Raw genomic sequence first — 16,993 nt, 5'->3', positions numbered from 1 at the left:
GAAGAAAATTTTTTTAATAGAATATATTTGTTGTTTTCAAGTCGGTTTCTATTCAACCCATAGTTGGGACCCTAACAGGTACTACCACTCCGGGTCACAGTGGACCTGGGAGCAATGGCAATTAAAGGGTGGCTCCACACTCCCTAAAGCCCGCAAGCTGGGGCCTCACCACTGGATATAGTTTAAGGTCATATCCAGGACCCCCTGTCCAGGAGTGAGAGACTAGAAGCAAATGCACCAGCCCAAATGTGTCAACAATACTCTTCATTTCCTTAGATATGTGTTCATTTGTTTTTACCTGTTATAGAGCGTGGTTTCATCAGCAAATATACCCATCTCAGACAGAATTATATCAGGGAGGTTATTTATGAATATTAGGAATAATATAGATCCAAGGATAGACCCGTGAGGTACTCCCGCATTTATATCATATTGTTTAGATGTACGACCGTCGAGGACAACCTGGATTCCTCTCTTACTAAAGAAGGATTTAATTATGTTAAATATTCGTCCAGTGATACTGTATGATCTGATTTTCTTAAGAAGACCATCGTGCGGTACTCTGTTATGACACCTTCGTTCCGTGACAAGTACTACATCATAAAGATTCTTCTGTATTTTTCTTTTTTAACTAAGTGTAGTTCTAAACAAGCACCAAAAAATGTGCCATCCATCATTCAGATCTGCACCTTTGTGCATATAGTAATGAAGAAGTTATTTCAAACTTAAGCATAACAGAGCCTCTTTAAAGACGCTTTGTGATTTAAATTCAATCTGCACATTCATCATCCTATTTGGTTTAGTGTCAAGTTTACATGCTGGCATGTGTTAAATGGCTTTAAGAAACTGATTTCCATAATAACCGTTCTCTTATTAGGTCTTTATTTATCCCTCTTTCTCTAAAGTCCATCCTTATCATTACCTGCCTTGTCTTTTTAGCTTTCACCTGTGAACTGAACCTGCTACTTCAACTGTTCCACATCTTCTAATCCAAGAATTCTCATCCATTCCTTCAAAGTCTTCACACCAATCTCCTATTCAGCACACATCCCTCTTTACTGTCTAACTTGAATTTTTCAGAGATACTCAGATTTAAGCCTGTTTTTAAGACATTACACATCCATCGTATCATTTTCATTATTTCTCTCCATGCAACACATGTCCTCAACCCTCACTATACAAGTTTCATTTCCATACATCATCACACTTCATGCACATGCTTGATACTATTTACTTTGTCGACAGTGACAATGCTCTGTTAGTAATATCAGAAGTTCCCAGAACTAACTCCAGTCACTTCAAATTCTTGCAATCACATAAGCACCTACTCCTCCCTGTGCTCCAATAGCATCACCAAGGTAACAAAACTTCTGAACAAGCACAGTGACCTTGCTATCAAGATATACTATCTCCACCTTTCAGTTATCATCCATTTCCATCCTTAAACTTTGTGCACACAAACATGCATACTTTGTTTTTCTACATTCATTCACCTCAAACCAGGCACACTGTCATTCATACGTAGTGGGTACCGTGAATTTATAGAGGCATCGTAAGTATAAAATTGTTCATCAAAATGTTTGTTCACATTATATTTACATTTCTGCATATTGGTATAGTCAAGGTTGGTTGGTTGTTTTTGTTTTACGGCATATCAACCCTTTTCAGGTTATTTAATGCCGAATCCAAAGATTTTGAAGAAAGATTTTTTTTAATAGAACATATTTGTTGTTTTCAAGTTGGTTTCTATTTAACCCATAGTTGGGACCCTAACAGGTACTACCACTCCGGGTCAGAGCGGACCTGGGAGCAATGGCAATTAAAGGGTGGCTCCACACTCCCCAAAAAGCCCGCAAGCTGGGGCCTCACCATCGGATATAGTTTAAGGTCATATCCAGGACCGGTACAGTCAAGGAAATAGAAAACAGGAATGAAATTCCAAAGACTAGCAGTTCGAAAAAAAGAAGCTGTTAAAATAATATTGAGCTAAGCCTGAAGGATGAACAGGTAGTGTCTTACATAAATCAGCTGATGCATCTAAAAATACTATTTTAAGCATAAAACATAAAAGACTAGAGAAGATTCTATTCTAATCATAAGTACAGCAGACTGACAGATTTTTAAACGCATTAAAACTAAGAGAAAGTCTAACAGACCAACTGAATGACAGATAACGCTTCTTATAGGAATGTGTGGATGCATCGATAAAACAATACAACTGGAAAAATAAAAAAAATATATATTTCATCTCAAAAGTTTTGACAATAACAATGGAGGTTTATTTTATTTAGATATAAAGAATATATTACCACTTAGATAAGAATTGAACTTTTATTTTCAGACAAAATTTGGATAGAAGAATCCATTTAAAATGTAAATTTATTCTTTTTTTTTTTTACAAGTTGTTTTTAATCTTTCAGGAATATTTTTGTGACAATACGAAAAGTTGCTGCTTTGAGAATCTCGAAAATTTATTTACATAGAAATCCAATTATTTTCGAAAACATGCAATGCATGAGAATAAAAACCGAAAGGTAGGAATAAATTTTTTGTTCCTGGCTAGAAAAGAAACAAAAGAGAAATAAACCATGCAAAAAAGAAGGACCATTCTTGCTTTTATCTTTAACAAAGAACTCATAAACATTATTCTAGTTAAATAAATAAGCCAGATGTGAAGCAAATAATATTCATCAAAAGAAAATTATTGATCTTTAAAAACAAAATCACCTTCAAAAGTGGTCATTTCCACACCATATTTTCTGATAAAACTGGCAATCATAATCTATGGCAAAAACAGCAGAGCTTTATTATATCAAGTATAGTTTTAGTAGAGGAAAATCAACTTTACAAAATTGAAACTGAGCCAGAGGAAGGGAAAGTAAAAGGAACCGAGATGAGAGAGAGACTAAGAGAGACTAAGGGATGGCTAGAAAGAAAAAGAGACAGAAAGAGACTAGAGAGATAGAAGAAGCTAGAGAGACAGAAACAGACAGGAAGATTAGTGAGAGAAACTAAAAAGAGAAAGAGGTAGAGAGAGAGAAACAAGGGAGGGGTAGAGAGAGAGAGAGAGAGAGACGAGGGAAGAGTGGAGAGAGAGAGAGACGAGGGAAGAGTGGAGAGAGAGAGAGACGAGGAAAGAGTAGAGAGAGAGAGAGACGAGGAAAGAGTAGAGAGAGAGAGAGACGAGGAAAGAGTAGAGAGAGAGAGAGACGAGGAAAGAGTAGAGAGAGAGAGAGACGAGGAAAGAGTAGAGAGAGAGAGAGAGACGAGGAAAGAGTAGAGAGAGAGAGAGAGACGAGAAAAGAGTAGAGAGAGAGAGAGAGAGAGAGACGAGGAAAGAGTAGAGAGAGAGAGAGAGAGAGACGAGGAAAGAGTAGAGAGAGAGAGAGATGAGGAAAGAGTAGAGAGAGAGAGAGATGAGGAAAGAGTAGAGAGAGACATGATGGACGGTTAAAGACAGAGAGAGACACGATGGACGGTTAAAGACAGAGAGAGACACGATGGACGGTTAAAGACAGAGAGAGACACGATGGACGAGGGAAAGGCGGAGAGGAAGACGAGGGAAAGGCGGAGAGGAAGACGAGGGAAAGGCGGAGAGGAAGACGAGGGAAAGGCGGAGAGGAAGACGAGGGAAAGGCGGAGAGGAAGACGAGGGAAAGGCGGAGAGGAAGACGAGGGAAAGGCGGAGAGGAAGACGAGGGAAAGGCGGAGAGGAAGACGAGGGAAAGGCGGAGAAGAAGACGAGGGATAATCGAAGAGGAAGACGAGGAATAATCGAAGAGGAAGACGGGTGAAAGCCGGAGAGGAAGACGAGGGAAAGGCGGAGAAGAAGATGAGGGATAATCGAAGAGGAAGACGGGTGAAAGCCGGACAGGAAGACGGGTGAAAGCTGGACAGGAAGACGGGTGAAAGCCGGAGGAAAACGAGTGAGAGGCAGAGAGGAAGACGAGGGAAAGGTAGGGTGAGAGAGGAAGAAAAGATCGAGAGAGAGAGGGGGGGAAAGATCGAGAGAGCAGGATGGGAATAAAAAGGAGACTAGGGGTAGAGAGGGGAGAATGGGGTGGCTATGGAAGTAAATGAAAGTCTCTTTAGCAATAACAAACTTATAAAGAACACCACAAACAAAGAATAACTTACAAAATGCCAAAATTCTGACCAACATAGCTTTGCTCTTCAAAAACTTAAGCACAACTTGGAATAAAATCGTTATTCTATACACAAATAACTAATATACTGCATATGATGAGATATGTAATGTCAAAATTCAATTGTAAAGCTAGTTCCAAAGAGTTCAAATTCTGTGTTTTTTGTTCTACTACTTAAAGGAATCACACTAGATTGTCACAAATATAGCACTTATCTTACTTAAACCGAGATATTTTTTTAAAATACCAAATTTTGGAGTTTAAATATGTCAGAATAGTGGTAATGTCAAGAGATATTTTTTAATTTTATGAAAGTTTTATCCTATGTTATTTAAAAAATCCAAAAGTAATTTCAGGAAACACAACTTTTTATTGCTCTGCTTTGGAGGGCTGAACACCTCTTAAAAAGTGCTGTAGTGGCACATGAATCAGTCAAAAAAAGGTGGAGTTTTTTTTTTCATTTCCTTACCTTTGAAAACATACTTAGGTGAAATTTAGGCCCAAGCGTATTATTTTTAGCCCCAAATTGCAAATTTTCTAAAATATCTGGGTTCCAAAATAGGGTGTCATAGCACACAGATTTCTTATTTCTGGACTGAAATTAACCCTCAGAAAAAAAAAAAATGGGTTCCTTTATTCAAATATAGCTGAAAATGCAAATTTCTCTTAGTTTTTACCTAAATTTTATGAGGTGTTCATAAGAAAAAAATCTGAGGAGGGTGATGTCAGGGCGAAATGATATGGGCTGGAATGTCCCGGTGGGGGTGGGTTAAAGAGGGGAGGGTAAAGGGATCCGGATGGGGTAACGAGAAGAAAAAAGGTAGAGAAAGGAAGAGGTTAGAGCATGTAGAGATATGTGAAGAGAAAGAGAGGAAGTGTCTGTTAAGCAATTATATATGTATAACTACTTACCCAAGGAGTTATAACTGTTCTAGTTAACCATAAAAATTGCCTCAGTCTGGCATAAATATTGTTTTGCTGCACATAAATTCTAAATGTAATTTTATGCAAAGTATTTATAGATTAATCATTTAATAAGTCCTAAGTTTGTGGTTCACATGTCAGCAAGTAAAACAAACAGCATGTAATTCAACTATGAGATAGTAAGTTAATGCTACAAAAATAAAGTAGTTTTATGTATTGAATGTTATTTAATTGTATCATTGATTTCTTCTATAAGAGTTGAAAGTGGTTTATTTTTGAAAGGCACTTTTCATTTATAATAGAGTCAAAAATATTTTTTAAACGGCAAAATGAGGTGTGCAACAGTATATTAATTTTGTTGATATTCCTATATATTTAAAGTCGATTAAAACATTTGACTGTAAGCAGTTTATTGTAGGCAGTACATTGAGAAAGTGGTAGATGCAGATGTCTAATTCTGATATCATTTTATACTTATACATGGCAAGTGCTCGTCTGAGCTCTAATCTATGGTCTCCCCCCCCAAAACTTTCACAAGAAACACCTGTCTAACTGAAAACACTATCAATAATTTCCCCCACTTTTTTATCCGTGCCTAAACCTAAACATAGATTCCATGAACAAAGCTTCTTTTTTAGAACTGGATACCTGTGGAACTGTCTTCCGTTTGTTTGCTTTCCAGCTGATTACAATATGGTCATCTTCCAATGTAAACAAGGTCTTGATGAGCCGTTCCCATTAAGTAATCCAATTTACCAAATTTACACTACTAACGATTCCTATGATATTGTCCCATTGACTACTGTACACTCTTTAACCCTTATTCTCGAGTGGTCTCTGTGTAGTATTGGGAATCCCAGCTTAATTGCTATATAGGTAGTTTCAGAAATAGAAAATTATGTAAGTATATTTCAATTCCCATCAGCGAGTTGGCAGGGTCACAAAAGGTTAGGTTTGACAGGTATCAACCTAGAAAGAATGAACTGGAAATTAGGGGTGACATAGGAATTGTGGTCGTAGGCTTCCGGTTGACGACCACATGGGCTGAGAGTGGTTTTGTGCTGCAGAGAATGCAGAGGGGATATTTCGGGTTTCTGACAATCAGGGTTCAAGATGATAGGCTTGCCTTGAAATAAAAGATTGAAGCTTCAAATCCATCTTGTTGTTATCGATGCATCTGTCTGCAGTGACCACTTCCCAACGAGATGGCAGACCAGCGTCTAAGAAGATATCATCCGCTGGCCAAGGCAAGCAAGTATGTACGCATGATGTTATTTGCACATACATGTCTCAAGACCTTCCAAGGCAAAAAAACTGTGTGAGGATAGAACGCGCACAAACACACACACATTTAACAGTGAACTGCACGTAACATATGTAAGAGAATACACATACACACCCATATATGTAAGAACACAGACCCATTAAAAAAATCGAACAGAACTGTAAGAGGAAAAATTAATGATTAGTAAAATAAACAATTAATTAAATAAATAAATAATAAATAGAAGGACGCAAAAAGATTTATTTAACATCTAGGCCTTGATAAATGGTGACTCCTATGTAAAAAATATATATATATATATATATATATATATATATATATATATATATATATATATATACTCCATAAACAATTCAAACTTGAAAGAGGACTATATAGAAATGATGCACTTTTCGTAACTAACTCTACTAATAAAAATTATGAAAAAGCAATTAAAGCTCTACATAAATTATTTAAAAATTATGGACTTAGTATAAAAATCGACCCTAATAAAAAAATTGTTAATTTCTTAGACATAACCTTATATCTTGAGAATTCTACCTTTGAACCCTATCATAAACCTAACCAATCACTACTATATGTCCACAATCAATTAAACCACCCTAAATCAATATTAAAATCAATAGTTCCCAATATCGCTTTAAGAATTTCAAGACAGTCTTCTACTAAATCCATATTTACCAAAAATGAAAAATATTATAATGAGGCCCTTAAAAACTCTGGATATAATTCACAAATTAAATTCATAAATAAAAATGATAGAAACATAAACTCCATTGAAAATAAACCTATTAAGAGCGTAATAACATATAATATGGCAATGTCTTCCCGTATGTGAGATAAGAAAAATAACCAAGAGACAAAAAAGGATAAAACCAAACCACAAATATTAGATAATAATACAAATAAACAGCAAACCAAAACCCGTAAACATAAGAATAGACACAAGGAGATCCTATGGTTCAACCCTCCATATTCCAAAAACCTAGAAACAAACATAGCCAGAGAATTTTTTAAAATATTAGATAAGAACTTTAAAGCCCCCCATAGATATAATAAAATTTTCAATAAGAACACAATTAAAGTCTCTTACTCTACTATGCCTAACCTTCATCAGAAAATAATTAGCTCTAATAATAAGAAAATTAATAAACTACAAAATACAACTATACAAAATACATCGGACTGTAACTATAGAAGAAAAAATAAATGTCCCCTACAAGGCTCATGTAAAATTAAAAATGTTATCTATAGCTGCACAGTATCGAAAACTCCAAATCTACATGAACCTATTAACAACCATAACTCAACTACCAGATTAAATAATAACACCAACTTAAACCAATCTACCGATCAATTACTAATCAACCCACCATATAATAATCCAACAACAGACCTAACGGAAAATAATCACAATAAGCAAGAGGTAATATATTTTGGTTCTACATCTGGCCTAATAAAACATAGAATTTCAACACACAAACATTCTTTTAAAAATAACTCTCTGTCAAACCAAACTACTCTATCCAACTATATTTGGCAACTAAAAAACAGCAATATTTCTTTCAACTTAAAATGGCGAATAATTGAGACTTGCAAATCATATAAACCAGGAGATAAATTTTGTGCACTATGTACAAAAGAGACCCTAAAACTTTTAAAATATGAAGATATAAAAAATACAACCAAACTATTAAATTCAAGACAGGAGCTTATATTTACATGTAGTCATAAACGTTGGTTTAAATTTAATAAATATAAACCACCTTAAATCATTAAAAATTACTTATTAGTAAAAATAGATTACATTTTTTTTTTTTTTAATAAATTAAGTTAGACTAATTATCTCCTTTACACCCTTCAAATAAATAAAGTAAAGAAAACATGACAATTATCTCCCCTTAAAATATGTAATTGCACAAGCAACATTCTATATATAAACCGTAGCGTCTTTAAATCAAAAATACGCTAACGGAAATAATTTATTGCACGAGCGTCCCCCCCCTTTTAAAATTCATCATTCAATAAGATAAAAAGCTATAGCAAACATCTAAATGAGTATTTTAACTATAGTTCCTGATTTCAAAAAGCGAAAAATTAAAAGGTAAATATCTCTATATATTTTTAAAGCAAATTTATAATGTAAATCAAATCTATATTTTTCTCTACTTATTTCTATCTCTAACCCATATTAATTTTCTTATAAATTTTAAATCCAGACCTTTTATTTCAATTTTTTCAGATTCATCTGCCTTACTTTTAATGCTAGGTTTATTTATGGTGTCTTTTAAATTCAATAAAAACCCTTCAAAATTTGCTGATGAGGAGACCTTGCTTATTAAAAAACTATATGTAATTATTGTACGTAACTTGATGTATACCACAATAAAAAGCATTGTTTTCCGAAACGATCGTACAGATAATTGATTTTGTTGTTGTTCCTTCTTATGAAACGGATTTTTAATTTAATTATAATTTGATTTTTAAATTTTAAATTATCAATCACATTACTTAATAAATATATATATTGCCTGAGAATTTCATTTTTTTTTTTTAATTTTATTTAGCTCCCTACCTTTTTTTTGTTTTGTTTTTTAACTATGCTGGTTTTATTTGTTTGTTTTGTTTTACCAAAGTATTTTTTTAGATTTTTAAATAAGTTTTTCTAATGTTTAATTTAATAAGCACGATTTGATCAATAAATTATTAATTGAACCAAAATGTAAAAAAAACTATAATTTTATTAGAGTAATATTGTTTTAATCTATTTATCAAAGGATTCAACTGGATTTTAGATGCTTCTTTATTTAAGAAAAAAATCTTTCTTTCCTCCTTTCCATTATAATGAACCTAATTGATTTATGTATGAATTAAAAATTGCATAAAATAATAACAAATGAAGCTCCTAAAACAGTAGACTGACTGGGACATTATCATATCCTTTAGTTTGGATGGTTAACACAGACTGAAAACCTGAGTTCAAAGTCAGTTAATTCCACAGAAACACTTTCAAATGCGTACTTGATCTTATGCTGAATCTCCTGGAAAGGAGGTAAATAAAAAATTTTTAAATCTGAGCTTTTATATGCTGCAAATTTGTTATAGTGCGAATTGAGAATGCATATAGTAAACAATGAAACTGTGCAGTAAACGTTTAAAAATATTAATCGTTTATTAGTGAAAAGTAAACATATTTTGCAGAAGTCAAAGGAAATAACTCCTGACATGATTACCTTCCTTTAATATTCAAGAATAATCAACAAGTAAAGAAGATAGTATCTACTCTAAATATTTTCTTTGCCAAAATAACTATTTTCAGAACTGATTGAAATAAAACATGTGCTTTCAATAAATTTTCAAACTTTCTTGTACAGACTTTAAAAATTGATGTAGACTCTTGAAAATTTAGTAGCATATTGCTATACATCTTATGCGATGATTGATCAATTTTCATGATTTCAGGTTCAAATGAATAGCTACAGCAGGAATTGGAATAAATCCTACTAAAGCCTGATTGTCACAGTTAATGAATTTCAAAAATGCAATCTGGATGTGAGGACACTTTAGAAGAACGATATGCAAGTTTGTCTCAAGGGTGCAGTCCACAACTACATCCTTGTCGCAGACTATTTGACCAAGATGGGCATCAAGACAGTTTCTCAATCTCCCTTTAGTCCAAACCTTGCTTCCTGTGACTTTGGCTTATTCCCTAAGCTCAAGGAAAACCTTAGAGGCTGTTGTTATAATACAATTGAGGAGATGAAAGAGACTGTGACAAAGGTCATTGGAACGGTACAACAAGTGCATTGCAGCCGGAGGAGATTACTTCAAAGGGACTAGAGTTTCATGCGTGTAATGTCAATAAAAGTACTCATACAAAAAAAAGGTCTGAAGATGTATTGAAGACACCTCGTATTAATGCCAATAATATAGTGGAAGAAAGAATTTTTTTAAATAGTTTCAATCAAGCAAGATGTTAGAATTGCTAATAGAATCTGGTTTCAAAAATCCCACTAGATAATTTCATGTTATAAAAACGGTTTCAATCAGATCATAGTTCCAAGTGTTCTAGCATAACTGTCAGCTGATGTGCACATGTTATTTGGCAACATACCTGACGTTGTTTACTATTTTCTCATGTATTATACAAGATTAATTTTGTAAACAGTATATAAAGTTGTTAAACAGGCACAATTGGTTCATACTTTTCAGAATTTTATAAAATAGAAAAGAAGATTTACAAAAATTTTTCCTGTTCTTCAAATATTCAAAATGGTAAAAGTAAAAATATAAAAACACAAGAAAAAAGTAAACTATATGAATAAGAAGTGAATAAAGTTGGAGAAGGAAAGTCTAAATTAAGAAAAACAACAAAAACCATGATTTATGGTGAAAAGGAAAAGTAAATAACAAAAAGATGATGGAAAGAAGCTTCTTTGCTGAGGTATTTCACTGGTTTATCAATAGAAGTTTTCTAAAACTTAAATAACTTGAATTTATGAATGAAATATGGAGCGGTAATATTTATTTTATTTCTCACCATCAATCATAATACACAAACGTTTTATGAATTTCTTTAAATAAACGTTTTTATATTCACGATAGGCAGTGTATAAAATCTCTATCTCTACTTATATATAAACTAGCGGGGGTACCCGGCATTGCCCGGGTGTTTGAAGGTGTAAAAAAAAAAAAATTTGGTAGGTAGGTAGGCTCGAACCCGAACCCTTGAGGTTAATAGGCTGAGGACTTATCACCACACTACGATGGCAGAGAAGTAAGATTGTGTGAAATAAAATCCTTAAAAAGTGCGTGTTTAATAAGGTCAAACATCATGCCACAGTGAATGAAAAGTGAAAAGTGGCAGGTGTGTGCAGAATTTAATTCCACACTTAATTTTACTGTGGAATAGTTCTTTTGGGTTTGTTTTTTTACCCAACTTTATCTGGTTTTGTTTCCCCAACGTGTTGAGGAAAAAAAGCTCCCCTTTTATTAGGGGAGTGTCCAAATGATGCAATTGTCTGATATGATGGTGAAAAGCTACTTAGCTTCAGATCAGTTTTGCTTTTATACTAAAAAGCCCAACCAACACATGAGAAGCCGAAATAGCAATAATTTTGTAAAAGTCGAGGTAAGTAAATCTAGCTGCAACGCATGTTCGCAAATCGTAGATATTATTATTTAGGGGGTATATAAACACTTCTAAGTGATAGTACCCCCCTCCCCGAGGATCCCCTAAAACAAAAAGCCTTTCTTGGACATACTTTCATGCGCACGTTTTGCCTTTTATATATATATCTATAAATATAAAAGCGAAAATGTGTGTATGTATGTATGTTCGCTTTTTGTGTATGTCTGTAAAAAACGTTTTTCCGAGAAGCGGTCAGTCAGCTCACAACTTCTTAAAACTTTTTATGCCACATATACATCATAATATCTATGAGTTAACAACGGAGGTCGCCTGTCTATTTAATTTGCTCGACTTTGAAAAGATAAATATTCAACATTTTTCACTCGCAGCATGTGGATTAGGCTTTTACATATAATAAAAGTGACACTAATTCTGGCAGTATTTTTCCGGTTGCCGGAAATGTCCGAAAGCAATCAGCTTTGATCAATGTGGAAATATTTTCCTTATATCAGACAATTGCTATTCAATTTGGACAATCCCCTTTTTATGGGGAGGTGGTCCCTCCCTCAATATCTTGGGAAAATAAAAATAAAAAAAGCGTTCCCGCAGTAAATAAAATACTACCCCGCAGTCAAAGTTGACTTCATTAAGTCATTAAAATGTGCACCTGCCAATTCTAAGTAATTAAATAAATTCAAACATGTTTCTGTTAGTATTTCACGGTGGTCCAGTGGTTAACGTCGCACTTTTTTTTAACACTTTAATTTCCAACTTTGCCTCAAGGGTTCGGGTTCAATCCTCATACTTAACTACCAAAACTTTTTTTTTTAATTCTTAAGATTAAAATAAACTATTAAAGCTTTCTGATATTATTTACCATTATCAGGTCTCATTCAGAATTGTCCCTATATGAAAAAAATCAAAGATAACGAAAAATCTGTATGATGTACATTACCATGAGAAAACTAAAATATCGTATTCCAAAATCTACGTAAATTAATCAAGTAGTTTTATTTTATAAAAAAATTATTTTTAAGCGATTAATAGGAATTTGTAGACATTACAACAAATTTTGCAAGTTTTGAATTATTGAGTTATCTCCCCCATTTTTTATATAATTTTCAAAATGGCAGGTTAGATAGACATTTCTATGAAAGTGATAAAATTTGATTTTCTTAATTAAAAATTAAGATACTTGATCAACTTTACTGATTTTTGGAATATATTTTTCATTTTGTCATGGGTATATACATCATACAGATTTTTCTTTATTTCTGTTTTTTAATATAAATAGGATTCTGGATAAGAATCAGATTGCCCTTCATCGTAACAATTTGAAAAAAAGAGTATCCAGAAAATAAATTGAGTGTCCCTATTTTCCTGCAACCATTCAAAATAACTATATTAATTTTGTCACAATCATTCCAAATAAGTGTCTTTATTTAAAGGAAATCATTCAAAATAGCTGCATTCTGACGCGGCCATTCAAAATAGCTGCATTCTGACGCGACCAGCAAAATAACTGTATTTTGACACGACCATTCAAAATAACTGTATTTTGACACGACCATTCAAAATAACTGTATTTTGACACGACCATTCAAAATAACTGTATTTTGACACGACCATTCAAAATAACTGTATTTTGACACGACCATTCAAAATAACTGTATTTTGACACGACCATTCAAAATAACTGTATTTTGACACGACCATTCAAAATAACTGTATTTTGACACGACCATTCAAAATAACTGTATTTTGACACGACCATTCAAAATAACTGTATTTTGACACGACCATTCAAAATAACTGTATTTTGACACGACCATTCAAAATAACTGTATTTTGACACGACCATTCAAATAACTGTATTTTGACACGACCATTCAAATAACTGTATTTTGATGCAACCATCCAAATTATTGTATTTTAATGCAACCATTCAAATTATTGTATTTTAACGCAACCATTCAAATTATTGTATTTTAACGCAACCATTCAAATTATTGTATTTAAACGCAATCATTCAAATTATTGTATTTTGACGTGACCATCCAAATAACTGTATTTTAACACGAACATTCAAAATAACTGAATTTTAACACGACCATTCAAATTAGCTGTACTTTGGTGCAACCATTCAAATTAGCTGTATTTTGACGCAACCATTCAAATTAGCTGTATTTTGACGCAACCATTCAAATTAGCTGTATTTTGACGCAACCATTCAAATTAGCTGTATTTTGACGCAACCATTCAAATTAGCTGTATTTTGACGCAACCATTCAAATTAGCTGTATTTTGATGCAACCATTCAAAATAACTATTTTGACGCAACCATTCAAATAACTATTTTGATGAAACCAGCAAAATAACTGTATTTTGATGCTACCATACAAATTATTGTATTTTAATGCAACGATTCAAATTACTGTATTTTGACACAACCATTCAAATTACTGTATTTTGACGCGACCATTCAAATAACTGTATTTTGACGCGACCATTCAAATAACTGCATTTTAACACGAACATTCAAATAACTGCATTTTAACACGAACATTCAAAATAACTGCATTTTAACACGAACATTCAAAATAACTGTATTTTAACACAACCATTCAAAATAACGATATTTTAACACAACCATTCAAAATAACGATATTTTAACACGACCATTCAAAATAATTGAATTTTGACGCAGCCATTCAAAATAACTGCCTTTAATTTGACACAATCATGAAAATAGCTAAGATAAATCACAATGTTTGAAAAAAAAAAAATAGCAAAAGAAATTAGGAAAGAATAGAATTTTTAGTTTTTATCAATGAATATCAAACATTGCATATGTAAGAAGAAAAAGAATAAAACTAAAAATGATTACCTGTTTCACTTGCAGAAGATCCACCCTCAGTTTCTGCTGCTTCAAATGATGTGGCCCTAATTGTTACGACTTTAACTGGATCAGTTGATTGGATAGTTTGGATAGCATTACCTACAAGAACAAAGAAAAACAGGTTTTCAACTGAATCACAAATAGTTTGTCTAGTAATGAGCATGAGACACCTGTCAACATCTCAAATCGAGGCTTCATATATAAGTAAGAAATGTCTATTTCTAACAAGCATCAATTTTCTCTCCAAAAACATGATTTGATTTTAATAATTCAAATTATAATCTATATTATACATTTTTTTTCTTTGTCTGTTCATTTCACTAGTTTTCAGAAACTTTGTATGGACCTTTGTTATAAGATACAACAAACTAAGTATTATGGTAGCCGTTTAATACACAGTTAAAGATTAATAGGGATTAATCACCACAATACCACATTTACTCTAGAAGTATTTGCTCAGAAAATCTGAGTATCTAATTGAAATTTTGCATGAATCTTTGTTATGATAAGATGCAGCAAACTAAGTATTGTGAGTAAGTGGAGTCATCTTGGGAAAGGAGTGGCACCCTCCTCTACACTCCGGTGTAATAATTAATAAAAAGGGAGCTTTTAGGTTGCTCTTGAGTATGGTTGACTACCACACATTTTACATAAATTATTAATTTGTATGCAATTAATAAAGTTTTACATAGAGTTTGGATAGAAATTGTTGGTTCATACTGTTCAATATGGTTATAGTACATAACTGAATATAATAAATCTGATTAGATTTTTTTAAGTGAGAAAAAATGATTCCATAATCTAAAATGGTATATGATAGACCAATTGTGCACTCCTACCCCTAGAAGTATGAAAGTAAATATTCTAAAAAAAAAAAAAAAAAAAAAATTTGCATAAAATAACAAAAATACTAACTTACCAGCATAAATAGTTCGGACAAAAGTATCTTCAGACTTGATGCCAATAATGTCAGATACAGGAGACACGTCAAGTTTGGCAGCTACACGAGGCAACAAATTCTGGAACCAAATAAAGTAAATTCAATGACTTAAAAACAAGTAAAAAATAGTGTAGCCAGATGAACTGTCACTTCTTAATAAAAAAAAGATAAAAATAAAACGATGCCATGTTAAGAAAAGAATTTACTAGAGAATGTGGTGAGGAAATAGATTCCAGAATGTGAAAATAAAAAGTCAATATGAAATTAAAAAAAAAAAAAAAAAAATCTATGGTTTTCTAAATTCTGAAACAAAACTCACTAAATTGTCAGTCTCTTCATTTCTTATATTAGGCAGGTACAGATGAACTAGTACAATAGGTTATTTCTATGATGTAAATTTTATAGATCAAATTTATCATATAAATAAAAGGTGTTTTATTTTTTAGAAGCAGTGAACTTTCAATTGACAACTATTTTCATTAACTGCAAATTTGGCAACTATCGGTTATTTTTTTTATTTAGTTTGGTTTGGGAAGTCATCATGAACAGACTGACATCAAGGCAGCATTTACAAATTATGCAAATTTATTTTATTTACATTTAATGAACTAATAATTTCAGGAAATGGACCTGCGAACTGGCCACTGCATTTGTGCAATTTAACCTCATTAGGTTATTTTCTTTGGGGATATGTAAAGTCCCATGTCTGTGCTGATAAACCAGACACAATAGATCACTTGGAAGACAACATTTGACATGTTATTGCTGAAATACAGCCTAATTTAATGCATAGACTTTGTGAAAATTTGAGCTCTACATTATGTCAAACATGTGCAAACCATTAAAGTGGGGGGAATTATAAATGCAAAAAAATTAATCTTTGGATAATAAATATATTTTTCTGTGATTTAGTTTAATTTAAAGTTTGCCACTTTTATTAAATTTAGTTAAGTTCAAAACCCTTAATATGAGAGCATTACATAATGAAAGAAATTCATGTACAATACCAATGGTTAATAGACAGTCATACTCCCAGAATAAAGAAACCATTTTTATTTTAAAACTTCTATAATTTAAATCCTATTGCTGCAGATCAAATAAAATAACTTTTGTCTGATTTAACATAATACAGAAGGCTGTGATGGTTTCTGATGATATCTGAGCCTTAAACTTAATATAAATTTCAATAAGAATTTTTTTTTTTTTACTAACAAAATTATATTTTTGTGAAATCAGTGCAAGAAAAATCATTTGTAATATGATCGATGTTGAAACTCTGATGTAAATTAAAAAGGATTCAAAATAATTTAAAATATATATAAAAATAAATTATATTTTTATATAAGATTCAACTTTAATACATGCAATAACTTTTTTTTTCTTTTTTTTTTTTAAACTTTCTCAGCTAGTATATAGCAATAATTTTAACTTTCTCAGCTAGTATATAGCAATAATTTTAACTTTCTCAGCTAGTATATAGCAATAATTTTAACTTTCTCAGCTAGTATATAGCAATAATTTTTGCTCCTTTAACATTTTTTCATCTTTGTTAGTTTAAAGTCTTCTATCTTCAATTTCCTTTTTCTTTCAATTTGAAACTTTCGATTATAAAATCTAAATTCTTGAAATTCTCAGACTTTATCATCACTAATTCAAACAGATGTGTCCT

At 32.2% G+C, this 16,993-nt stretch overlaps 1 protein-coding gene across 1 annotated transcript in view; it reads right to left on the bottom strand.

Annotated features, from left to right (window-relative positions):
• LOC145276995 (electron transfer flavoprotein subunit alpha, mitochondrial-like) overlaps nt 1-16,993 on the bottom strand; it is a 163,348-nt gene that overhangs the window by 46,535 nt on the left and 99,820 nt on the right. The window contains exons 5-6 of the mRNA XM_080128573.1: nt 15,304-15,403; nt 14,373-14,483 (exon numbers count right to left, since the gene is read on the bottom strand). Coding sequence (XP_079984699.1) covers nt 14,373-14,483; nt 15,304-15,403 — 211 coding nt within the window. The remainder of the gene's footprint in view (nt 1-14,372; nt 14,484-15,303; nt 15,404-16,993) is intronic.

This window comes from Euprymna scolopes, chromosome 5, assembly GCF_053919585.1.
Source record: "Euprymna scolopes isolate OS-2025 chromosome 5, ASM5391958v1, whole genome shotgun sequence".
Lineage (NCBI taxonomy): Eukaryota > Metazoa > Mollusca > Cephalopoda > Sepiida > Sepiolidae > Euprymna > Euprymna scolopes.
The sequence above is the reverse complement of the archived record's forward strand: the minus strand, read 5'-3'. Positions and strand labels throughout refer to the sequence as shown.